Source organism: Sander lucioperca, chromosome 11 (assembly GCF_008315115.2).
Source record: "Sander lucioperca isolate FBNREF2018 chromosome 11, SLUC_FBN_1.2, whole genome shotgun sequence".
Lineage (NCBI taxonomy): Eukaryota > Metazoa > Chordata > Actinopteri > Perciformes > Percidae > Sander > Sander lucioperca.
In genome coordinates, this window is record NC_050183.1 from 24,393,888 (window position 1) to 24,406,387 (window position 12,500).

The following is a 12,500-nucleotide window of genomic DNA, read 5'->3' on the forward strand; positions in this document are numbered from 1 at the left end:
CATCGGGCGGCTGTAACTTTAAATCGACATATTTTTAAATGGAGTTTGGCGCATTGTTCATTTCATACGTTCTATTTGGGAGATTGTTAAATTGGCAATCCAAGCTGTCAGTCTGAGGCTGAAATTCACCGTGAAAAATGTAAATGTTGGACCAGTCTTCTTTCAGACTAGTAGAATGAAAAAGATTTTACTGCACTATCTATGTCTATTTGTGTTGATAGATTTCTCCTAAAATTCACCCAAAATTAGTATTGGAATCAATTGAAACATAACATTTCCGATGTTATGTCTTAATGTCGGTAATCAGCTGTGGAAGTTTCATGGTGATATTTGTAAGTTAAAATATTTCTCCTATTCCCCTGTGACGTCCCCTCAACCCCCCGCCGACCGTGACCTCGTCCTCTCCGGTCAAAATACTACATTTACACTTTTGTGATGCTTATTTTCCCGGTGATTTTGACACATTTTCTGACATTTTTGTCCCTTTTTCTGACATTTTTATCCCTTATTTTGGACACATTTTCTGACATTTTTGTCCCTTATTTTGGACACTTTTTCTGACATTTTTGTCCCTTTTTTTGGACACTTTTTCTGACATTTTTGTCCCTTTTTTTGGACACTTTTTCTGACATTTTTGTCCCTTTTTTTGGACACTTTTTGACCCTATTTTGGACACTTTTTTTGACATTTTTTACCCTTATTTTGACACTTTTTCTGACATTTTTGTCCCTTTTTTTGGACACTTTTTCTGACATTTTTGTCCCTTATTTTGGACACTTTTTGACATTTTTGTCCCTTATTTTGTCCCTTTTTTTGGACACTTTTTGACCCTTATTTTGGACACTTTTTTTTGACATTTTTTACCCTTATTTTGACACTTTTTCTGACATTTTTGTCCCTTTTTTTGGACACTTTTTCTGACATTTTTGTCCCTTTTTTTGGACACTTTTTCTGACATTTTTGTCCCTTATTTTGGACACTTTTTGACATTTTTGTCCCTTTTTTTGGACACTTTTTGACCCTTATTTTGGACACTTTTTTTGACATTTTTTACCCTTATTTTGACACTTTTTCTGACATTTCTGTCCCTTTTTTTGGACACTTTTTCTGACATTTTTGTCCCTTATTTTGGACACTTTTTCTGACATTTTTGTCCCTTATTTTGGACACTTTTTCTGACATTTTTGTCCCTTATTTTGACACATTTTCTGACATTTTTGTCCCTTATTTTTAAGTAAAAAAAGCTGAAATGAGGAATTATTTTGACTAATATTAGAGGAATGAAATAGCGTTTACAAAGCGTTTAATTTTAGACATTTTGATAACGGGTCCAACCGGAGAGTTAACTAACGGCTCATCTGACTGATTAAACGTCAGTTAGCTGAATGAATAAGCAGAGTGAGCTAACAGCTAACATGCTACACAGAAACAGGACAGAGGACCGAGGCAGAACTGCGGAGACACGAGTCGCCAAAGTATAACAGCGGGTGTAATTTGGTTATTATGTACTAAACTGACAGCTGACATAATTTAACTAGAACATTTTTAAATATAACGGCTCATACGAGACTAACGGTTGCTTAGAATGCTAACGTTAGCACTGAGCTAAACCCCACTCAGTAATCAAAGCTAATTCATTCTAAATGATGAGAGAGACAGTCAGAGAAGAAACATGGCGGCCGCGGAGATGTTGCCACATTAAAATGATTCAGTCACATTACAAACATGAGGACATTACTCACCTGTCGGCCCCATAGTTCAGTTTTTGAATGAAGGTACGTTAGGTCGGTGTTGGTTCACAATCAGGCGGAGTAGTACGGGACCGTTAAAGCTGCGACACGAGAACAGTTAAACTTCCGGTCATACTTTCAAAATAAAATACCAGAGGAGGAGCATTCTGAGCCAAACTAACCCCGCCAAAATGAATATATATATATTTTTTAACCTGTTGTATTGTCTTTCCGTCGACCATTCAATTTTTTAGTTTTTCTGGGTCAACATTTAAAATTAAAACTTTTTTTCAGAATATTTCATCTTTTTTTCAGAATATTTCATCTCTTTTTTTTCAGAATATTTCATCTTTTTTTCCAGAATATTTCAACTTTTTTTTCAGAATATTTCATCTTTTTTTTTTCCAGAATATTTAAACTTTTTTTTTTTTTTTAGAAAATTTCATCTTTTTTTTCAGAATATTTAAACTTTTTTTCAGAATATTTCATCTCTTTTTTTTCAGAATATTTCATCTTTTTTTCCAGAATATTTCAACTTTTTTTTCAGAATATTTCATCTTTTTTTTTCCAGAATATTTAAACTTTTTTTTTTTTTTTTAGAAAATTTCATCTTTTTTTTCAGAATATTTAAACTTTTTTTCAGAATATTTCATCTCTTTTTTTTTTAGAATATTTCATCTCTTTTTTTTTAGAATATTTCATCTTTTTTTCAGAATATTTCAACTTTTTTTCCGAATATTTCATCTTTTTTTTTTTTTCAGAATATTTCATCTCTTTTTTTCCCCAGAATATATCAACTTTTTTTTCAGACTATTCCATCTCTTCTTTTTTTTTTTTCGGAATATTTCATTTCGGTTTTTTTCAGAATATTTCATCTTTCTTTCAGAATATTTCAACTTTTTTTCTAGAATATTTCAACTTTTTTTTTTTTTAGAATATTTCATCTCTTTTTTTTAGAATATTTCATCTCTTTTTTTTTTTAGAATATTTCATCTTTTTTTTTTTTAGAATATTGCAACTTTTTTTTTTTCAGAATATTTCATCTCTTTTTTTCCCCAGAATATTTCAACTTTTTTTAAGACTATTCCATTTTTTTTTTTCCGGAATATTTCATCTCGTTTTTTTTTTTTTTTTTTCAGAATATTTCATCTTTCTTTCAGAATATTTCAACTTTTTTTCTAGAATATTTCAACTTTTTTTTTTTTTTTTTAGAATATTTCATCTCTTTTTTTTTAAGAATATTTCCACTTTTTTTTTTTTTTTTAGAATATTTCATCTCTTTTTTCGGAATATTTCATCTTTTTTTTTTTTTTTTTAGAATATTTCAAAAAAAATTTTAAGAATATTTCATCTCTTTTTCATCTCTTTTTTTTCTCCAGAATATTTCAACTTTTTTTTTAGAATATTTCATCTCTTTTTTTCAGAATATTTCATCTTTTTTCAGAATATTTCAACTTTTTTTCAGAATATTTCCTCTTTTTTCATGAATATTTCAACTTTTTTTTTTTGAATATTTCAACTTTTTTTTTCATGAATATTTCAACTTTTTTTTTGAATATTTCAACTTTTTTTTTCAGAATATTTCATCTCTTTTTTTTTCGGAATATTTCATCTTTTTTTTCGGAATATTTCATCTTTTTTCAGAATATTTCAACTTTTTTTCAGAATATTTCATCTTTTTTTTTTTCAGAATATTTCATCTCTTTTTTTCCCCAGAATATATCAACTTTTTTTTCAGACTATTCCATCTCTTCTTTTTTTTTTTCGGAATATTTCATTTCGGTTTTTTTCAGAATATTTCATCTTTCTTTCAGAATATTTCAACTTTTTTTCTAGAATATTTCAACTTTTTTTTTTTTAGAATATTTCATCTCTTTTTTTTTAGAATATTTCATCTCTTTTTTTTTTTTAGAATATTTCATCTTTTTTCAGAATATTTCAAAATTTTTTCAGAATATTTCATCTCTTTTCATGAATATTTCAACTTTTTTTTCAGAATATTTCCTCTTTTTTCATGAATATTTCAACTTTTTTTTTTAATATTTCAACTTTTTTTTCAGAATATTTCATCTCTTTTTTTCAGAATGTTTCATCTTTTTTTTCGGAATATTTCATCTTTTTTTCAGAATATTTCAAAATTTTTTCCAGAATATTTCATCTCTTTTTCATCTCTTTTTTTTTTCTCCAGAATATTTCATCTTTTTTTTCCAGAATATTTCATCTTTTTTTCAGAATATTTCAACTTTTTTTTCAGAATATTTCATCTTTTTTTTCATGAATATTTCAACTTGTTTTTTTCAGAATATTTCATCTTTTTTTTTTTAGAATATTTCAAATTTTTTTCAGAATATTTCAACTTTTTTTCATGAATATTTCAACTTTTTTTCATGAATATTTCAACTTTTTTTTTCCAGAATATTTCATCTTTTTTTTCCAGAATATTTCAAATTTTTTTCAGAATATTTCAACTTTTTTTCATGAATATTTCAACGTTTTTTTCCAGAATATTTCATCTTTTTTTTTTTCAGAATATTTCAAAATTTTTTTCAGAATATTTCAACTTTTTTTTTCCCCAGAATATTTCATCTTTTTTTTCATGAATATTTCAACTTTTTTTTTTCCAGAATATTTCATCTTTTTTTTTTTTCAGAATATTTCAAATTTTTTTTCAGAATATTTCATCTCTTTTTCACCTCTTTTTTTCCAGAATATTCCAACTTTTTTTTTCCAGAATATTTCATCTTTTTTTTTCAGAATATTTCAAAAAAATTTCAGAATATTTCATCTCTTTTTCATCTCTTTTTTTTTCTTCAGAATATTTCAACTTTTTTTTCAGAATATTTCATCTCTTTTTTTCAGAATATTTCATCTTTTTTTTTCAGAATATTTCATCTTCTTTTTCAGAGTATTTCAACAGAGTGGACAAGCTCATCAAGAAGGCCGGCTCAGTGGTCAAGGGTGAACTAGAGACAGTCCAGCAGGTGGCAGGGGCCAGAACATTAAATAAACTAGGATCAATACTGACTCCACCTCCTGAAGGTGATAAACAGCAGCACCTTCAGTCAAAGACTGATGGCACCAATGTGCAAGTCGGAGCGGTATAGGAAGTCCTTCATACCAGCTGCTATACGACTCCATAATGCACAAAAATAACTTTCCCTTGTTTATATTTTTGTATTTTAACTTATTGGTATGGATATATTTGAGTAAATGTGTGGTGTTATGTCTGTCTTGAAGCTGCTGTGACACTGTAATTTCCTGCAAAGGATTATTAATAAAAGGATATATCTATCTATCTAGAAAAACTACATTTAGGATGAAAAGAAATCAGAATATTTTGAGAAAAAAACAATTACAATTGATAAATCGATAAACTGTTGAACTATAAGTATGTGAAAGGAGAAAATATTCTGAGAAAAAAATTGTTGAAAAATTCTGGAAAAAAAAGTTGAAAAATTCTTGAAATAAGTAAAAAAAAAACTACAATTTAAATGTGTAAACAGTAAGACAATAGTCATTTTGAGAAATCGACAGGGTGTTTTGGAGTATTATTTAGTTGAAGCTGCAGCAGTGTAACAACAACAACATACATATAAGTATAACAACATAAGTATTCTAGTTTTTTTTTTTTTTTTTTACATTTTTTTCACTTTATAATGCTTTTATTCTGAAGGCGAGTTTGACAAACGTTCTGTATTGTATTGTAGTTTTTGCTGATAACTTGACGCCGGACACGAACTACACCACGCCGGCGCCTACGCATGACGACATAACTAACGCGACAACCTAATAAGCTAATAAACTAGCTGAATGACGGCCACGAACTCGAAGGAGCGGAGCTAACGTCAATTTATCCGTTACCGGGCTAATCCACACCTGAAACACAGAGACAGCTGGTAGGAAAAACACATTACTGAGTCCTCGTGTTAGATTAGGCAGCATGACATGTTTCTTATATTTACACGGCAGCACCAGAATGTAATCAGCTAGCTGGCTAACCGTTAGCATCGTGCTATTAGCGAGTCCCCCTCCCCCCCCAGGATGGTAAAGGCTTGTCCCGCCCTACTCTGCCTCTGACTGGCTTACCCTGACATTCTCTCTAAACATAACCAATCCAACCAATGCAGGCAACGAGTACTATCCAATCAGAGGGAGAGTAGGGCGGTGCTTGCCTTCGCCATCCTAGGAAAACAAATTTGGCATGCCGTTAGCAGTTTGGAGAACACGTCACGCAAAACCCCCTTTTAAACTCTGTTAATACAACGTAGCTTTGCTTCTTTGTAAAACTACACGCCTGTTAGAACAACATTGAAAACATGTAATTAACTGTTGAGAAGCACTCTACACTTCGGCATATGTAACAAACACTTGGTAACACTTACTTTTATACAGTTACAGCTTTTAGTACCGCGTTCGCCCATTGATTTTCACATTCCCTCTCGGTATACAAAGTACAGTAATGGGCAGTGACGTTAGTTAAGTAGCGTAAATAAGACTTCAGTGACACTCTGTTGAGATGATTTGCTGCCGAATTTACCTAAAACATATCAGCTTCCATTATTTCTACTTAATTTCATTCCTACATCTACTTTCTTTCGCCGATATACAAAACACGTTTAAACTGCCAGAATTTCGATAGAGGATTCGTATAAGCTAGCAGGAAGGCTAAGCTAAAAGGAACTAACTTGGTTCTAGTTAAGATTGACCTCGCGTCCCTTATCTTTCTCCACAGCTAACAGCCTGCCTACTATCAGCTTGTATTTATCACGATTCATGTGATAAGATGGCTAGTGTTAGCCGGCAGGTGTTAGCATTACTAAGACAGACATGCTTAGCTTATACTTAGCCAGAGCTTCTAGAATCTTCTACAAGCTAATGCTAATGCTAAACAGAGTAATAACTGTAGCTAGTTATATGTTTAAGGTCGTGCTCATACTGCTGGGTAGTTTAATCTTCAGCAATTAACTTACTTGTTGGAATATTACGACTTTCTTTCCTGTAAATGTTACTTTTTGTCTTTAAAAATATGACTTTTTGTTGAAATATTTCAACTTTTTTTGTTGATATATTACGACTTTTTTAGTTCAAATATTACACGTTTTTTTGTTGAAAATTTACGACTTTTTTTAGTTAAAATATTATGACTTTTTTAGTTAAAATATGACTTATTTGTGAAATATTACGACTTTTTTGTTGATATATTACGACTTTTTTGTTGAAATATTATTTTTTTGTGAAATATTATAACTTTTTTGTTGAAATATTACGATTTTTTTTGTTGAAATATTATGACTTTTTTGTTGAAATATTATGACTTTTTTTTGTTGAAATATTACGATTTTTTTGTTGAAATATTATGACTTTCTTTGTTAAAATATTATGACTTTTTTTGTTGAAATATTATGACTTTCTTTTTTTGAATATATATTATGATGTGGTGACAGAAAAACAGCCCTGTATTGGATAAAAAAGTATATATATATTTTTACCTCTGAGACGTACAACTTTTGAAGTAGCAGAAGGTGTAAATATGTGTGACATGTCCAGTGTGTATACCTGGACTAGCTGAGTTGACGTTCGTCCTCCTGGTGTTTGGATGATTTCAGGTCTCTCTCCCTCAGTCAGCCTCCGTCACCATGACAGACAACAAGCGCCTCGCCTTCTCCATCCTCCAGTTCCTCCATGATCAGCTGCAGGCCGGGAGCCTGACCTCCAGCGCCGAGGAGAGCCTAGAAGGTCTGTCTGTCTGTCTCTCTGAGAGTCTAGGTCTGGCTGTCTGTCTGTCTGTCTCTCTGAGAGTCTAGAAGGTCTGTCTCTCTGAGAGCCTAGAAGGTCTGTCTGTCTCTCTGTCTCTCTCTCTGTCTGTCTCTCTGAGAGTCTAGAAGGTCTGTCTGTCTGTCTGGCTGTCTGTCTGTCAGTCTGTCTCTCTGAGAGTCTAGAAGGTCTGTCTGTCTCTCTCTCTGTCTGTCTCTCTGAGAGTCTAGAAGGTCTGTCTCTCTGTCTGTCTGTCTCTCTCTCAGTCTGTCTGTCTGTCTGTCTCTCTCTCTGTCTCTGTCTCTTTCTGTCTGTCTCTGTCTCTATCTGTCTCACTGTCTGTCTCTTTCTCTCTCTCTCTCGCTCTCTCCCTGTCAGTCTGTCTCTCTATCTGTCTCTCTCTCTCTCTGTCTGTCTGTCTGTCTGTCTGTCTAAGATTGGATTTGTGTTGCATTTTTCTTGTGATTTTCTCATAAATATCTTTTTGTGCCTGTCTATCAGAGCTGCTCGGCTATAGAACAGATCCTAATCAGGATTATTTTGGTCAGTGGTGACATCAGAATTACTGAACACGATTTCTAATTAGACTTTAGGAAACCTGTTAAAACACAGCTCTACTTGTTGTTGTGTAGTGTGTACGCGGTAAAGCCCTGTGCTGATTGCTGTGTAATCACATTATAACCCAGTGAAGTGGTCCTGTCTGTGCTGTAGTTGCTGTCCAGTGTTTGGAGACGGCGTTCGAGATTTCGACCGACGACCAGACGCTCGCCGTGCCCATGACCTTACCGGAGATCTTCGCCACGGCCACGGCCAAGGTACAAACCATTGTCATGAGAAATACACACAGTTTACAGTTTACTTTGTTAAAAAGAAGAGGTGAAAATCAGCAACTTTCCCTCTTTAGCGTTTAGCTTAGCACACTACATAGAGACATGTTTATATATAATAATGTCACATATAGAGACATGTTTATATATAATAATGTCACATATAGAGACATGTTTATATATAATAATGTCACATATAGAGACATGTTTATATATAATAATGTCACATATAGACATGTTTATATATAATAATGTCACATATAGAGACATGTTTATATATAATAATGTCACATATAGAGACATGTTTATATATAATAATGTCACATATAGAGACATGTTTATATATAATAATGTCACATATAGAGACATGTTTATATATAATAATGTCACATATAGAGACATGTTTATATATAATAATGTCACATATAGACATGTTTATATATAATAATGTCACATATAGAGACATGTTTATATATAATAATGTCACATATAGACATGTTTATATATAATAATGTCACATATAGAGACATGTTTATATATAATAATGTCACATATAGAGACATGTTTATATATAATGTCACATATAGAGACATGTTTATATATAATAATGTCACATATAGAGACATGTTTATATATAATAATGTCACATATAGAGACATGTTTATATATAATAATGTCACATATAGAGACATGTTTATATATAATAATGTCACATATAGAGACATGTTTATGAGGATGAAATGAGGACGGCTGTAGGTTGGGGGGGTTTCTGTGACATGAGGCAGTGATGTCTGACTTACTGTGTGTGTGTGTGTGTGTGTGTGTGTGTGTGTGTGTGTGTGTGTGTGTTACAGCTTCCAGCCGAGTCGCACGTCAACAACAACGCGGCCCCCCGACAGCGTCCGTCTTCTCTCAGCGAGGAGCAGAGAGAAGAGGCCGAGGCCCTCAAAAGCGACGGTGAGGACGTGTTGGTATATGTAGATGTATTGTGCTAATCCCGTCCTCGGTATCTTTCTCTGTCATTAACGAGATGATGAGCCGTGTGTTTTCATCTGCAGGGAACGACCAAATGAAGGTGGAGAACTTCTCAGTTGCTGTTGAGTTTTACTCCAAGGCCATCGCCATCAACCCTCAGAACGCCGTCTATTACTGCAACAGGTCAGCCCCCCCGCCGGGAAAAACAGCCACACATTAATCCACAATAACAACAATATAATAATCGTTAGTTGTTAGTCTTGTTTTGTCAGTTTACTGCCACAGAGGAGAGAAGAAACCTGAAAATATTCACATTTAATAAGCTGAGATCAGATGTTTTACTGTTTTTACATAAACAAATGACTCAATGACTGTGTGTGTGTGTGTGTGTGTGTGTGTGTGTGTGTCTGACTGACTGTGTGTGTGTGTGTGTGTGTCTGACTGTGTGTGTGTGTGTGTGTGTGTGTGTGTGTCTCTCTCTGTGTTTGTGTCTGTGTGTGTGTGTGTGTGTGTGTGTTTGTCTGACTGTGTGTGTTTGTCTGACTGTGTGTGTGTGTGTGTCTGTCTCTCTCTCTCTGTGTGTGTGTGTGTGTGTGTCTGTCTGTCTGTCTGTCTGTGTGTGTCTCTGTGTGTGTGTGTGTGTGTGTGTTTGTCTGACTGTGTGTGTGTTTGTCTGTCTCTCTCTCTCTGTGTGTGTGTGTGTGTGTGTGTATCTGACTGTGTGTGTGTGTCTGTCTGTCTGTGTGTGACTCTGTGTGTGTGTCTGTCTGTCTGTGTGTGTGTGTGTGTCTGTCTGTCTGTGTGTGACTCTGTGTGTGTGTGTGTGTCTGACTGTCTGTGTGTGTCTGTCTGTCTGTCTGTGTGTGACTCTGTGTGTGTGTGTCTGACTGTCTGTGTGTGTGTGTGTAGGGCTGCAGCTTACAGTAAACTGGGGAACTATGCAGGAGCGGTGCAGGACTGTGAACAAGCCATCTGCATCGACCCAAACTACAGCAAAGCCTACGGGAGGATGGGGTGAGGAAACCAAACGCACACTCAATGTTTTACAGCTGCTTCCTTCCTCAGCTGGCTGTACATTTCATTCTGTCCTGAAGTCGCTGTCAGAGTTTAGATTCTCAAAATATAATGACTTCTTTGTGGAAGAGCAGGGGGAATGAGAGGGGGGGAACGCCAGAGCAGGGGGAATGAGGGGGGGGAACATCAGAGCAGGGGGAATGAGAGGGGGGAACATCAGAGCAGGGGGAATGAGAGGGGGGAACATCAGAGCAGGGGGAATGAGGGGGGGGAACATCAGAGCAGGGGGAATGAGAGGGGGACACGTAGCAGAAGATATTCCTTTATGAGCCAAAATGTAGCCTCACACAATCCTGACTAGAGACTAGAGCACTGACTAGAGCCCCACCTAGAGAGTAGGGCCCTGACTAGAGACTAGAGCCCTAACTAGAGACTAGAGCCCTGACTAGAGACTAGGGTCCTGACCAGAGACTAGAGCACTGACTAGAGCCCCACCTAGAGTAGGGCCCTGACTAGAGACTAGGGTCCTGACTAGAGACTAGGGTCCTGACTAGAGACTAGAGCCCTGACTAGAGACTAGGGTCCTGACTAGAGACTAGAGTCCTAGAGCCCTGACTAGAGACTAGGGTCCTGACTAGAGACTAGAGCCCTGACTAGAGCCCTATAGCCCTGACTAGAGACTAGAGCCCTAACTAGAGACTAGGGTCCTGACTAGAGACTAGGGTCCTGACTAGAGACTAGGGTCCTGACTAGAGACTAGGGCCCTGACAGGAGACTAGGGCCCTGACAGGAGACTAGAGCCCTGACTAGGGTCCTGACTAGAGACTAGAGCCCTGACTCAGGACTAGGGTCCTGACTAGAGACTAGAGCCCTATAGCCCTGACTAGAGACTAGAGCCCTAACTAGAGACTAGGGTCCTGACTAGAGACTAGAGCCCTGACTAGAGCCCTGACTAGAGACTAGGGTCCTGACTAGAGACTAGAGCCCTGACTAGAGACTAGAGCCCTGACTAGAGACTAGAGCCCTGACAGGAGACTAGAGCCCTGACAGGAGACTAGAGCCCTGACTAGAGACTAGAGCCCTGACTAGAGACTAGGGTCCTGACTAGAGACTAGGGTCCTGACTAGAGACTAGGGCCCTGACTAGAGACCAGGGCCCTGACTAGAGACCAGGGCCCTGACTAGAGACCAGGGCCCTGACTAGAGACCAGGGCCCTGACTAGAGACCAAAGCCCTGACTAGAGACCAGGGCCCTGACTAGAGACTAAAGCCCTGACTAGAGACCAGGGCCCTGACTAGAGACCAGGGCCCTGACTAGAGACCAGGGCCCTGACTAGAGACCAGGGCCCTGACTAGAGACTAGGGTCCTGACCTGTCCCTCTGTGTCCCTGGTTCCAGTCTAGCTCTGGCCAGTCTCAACAAACACACAGAAGCAGCCAGTTACTACAGGAAAGCTCTGGCTCTCGACCCCGACAACGACACGTACAAGTCCAACCTGAAGGTTGCCGAGGAGAAGATGGAGACGTCCAGCCCAGTAAGACCTCCGGACCTCTCATATTAATGTTCAGTCTCACGGTTTACATGTGTTTATATATATATATATATATATATGGAAAAAAAGATTTTACTGACCAGTGATGTGTAGATGGATTAATCCTCTCCCTCTCTCTATCCCTCTCCCCCTCCCTCTCGCTCCCTCCCTCTCTCTCCCTCCGTCTCTCTCTCCCCCTCCCTCTCCGTCTCCCTCTCTCCCTCCCTCCCTCCCCCTCCCTCTCTGTCTCCCTCCCTCTCTGTCTCCCTCTCACTCTCTCTCTCCCTCCCTCCCTCCCCCTCCCTCCCTCTCCCTCCTTCTCTCTCTCTCTCCTCTCCCCCTCCCTCCCTCTCTCTCCCTCCCTCCCTCTATCCCTCTCCCCCTCCCTCTCTGTCTCCCTCCCTCTCCGTCTCCCTCCCTCTCTGTCTCCCTCCCTCCCTCCCCCCCTCCCTCCCCAGACAGCAGGGATGGGTGGAGTGGATCTGGGTGGTCTCCTCAGTAACCCAGGCTTCATGAACATGGTGAGAGCTTCAGTTTCTTCATCTGTCGGATCATATTTAACACAAGATGAAATATTGATGCTCCTCAGTCTGAGTCATGTTTTGGTATCTCTTCCTGTACTTCCTGTTGGCTGTCTGCTCCGTGAGCTGAGTAAAGTTTGATTGAATAT

At 37.1% G+C, this 12,500-nt stretch overlaps 2 protein-coding genes across 5 annotated transcripts in view; one reads left to right on the forward strand and one right to left on the reverse strand.

Annotated features, from left to right (window-relative positions):
• Window positions 1-1,878, reverse strand: part of thop1 (thimet oligopeptidase 1) — a 25,969-nt gene extending 24,091 nt beyond the window's left edge. For both annotated transcript variants that reach the window (XM_031322902.1, XM_031322901.1), the window contains exon 1: window positions 1,743-1,878. In XM_031322902.1, the coding sequence (XP_031178762.1) occupies window positions 1,743-1,755 (13 nt within the window). In that variant the 5' untranslated portion in view covers window positions 1,756-1,878. The remainder of the gene's footprint in view (window positions 1-1,742) is intronic.
• Window positions 1,879-5,440: 3,562 nt separating this feature from the next.
• Window positions 5,441-12,500, forward strand: part of sgta (small glutamine-rich tetratricopeptide repeat (TPR)-containing, alpha) — a 10,214-nt gene continuing 3,154 nt past the window's right edge. For 2 of the 3 annotated variants that reach the window (XM_031322906.2, XM_036007070.1), the window contains exons 1-8: window positions 5,441-5,626; window positions 7,336-7,466; window positions 8,196-8,299; window positions 9,166-9,268; window positions 9,370-9,469; window positions 10,196-10,300; window positions 11,698-11,833; window positions 12,289-12,351. In XM_031322906.2, the coding sequence (XP_031178766.2) occupies window positions 7,367-7,466; window positions 8,196-8,299; window positions 9,166-9,268; window positions 9,370-9,469; window positions 10,196-10,300; window positions 11,698-11,833; window positions 12,289-12,351 (711 nt within the window). In that variant the 5' untranslated portion in view covers window positions 5,441-5,626; window positions 7,336-7,366. The remainder of the gene's footprint in view (window positions 5,627-7,335; window positions 7,467-8,195; window positions 8,300-9,165; window positions 9,269-9,369; window positions 9,470-10,195; window positions 10,301-11,697; window positions 11,834-12,288; window positions 12,352-12,500) is intronic. The other variant, XM_036007071.1, reaches the window with a different exon arrangement.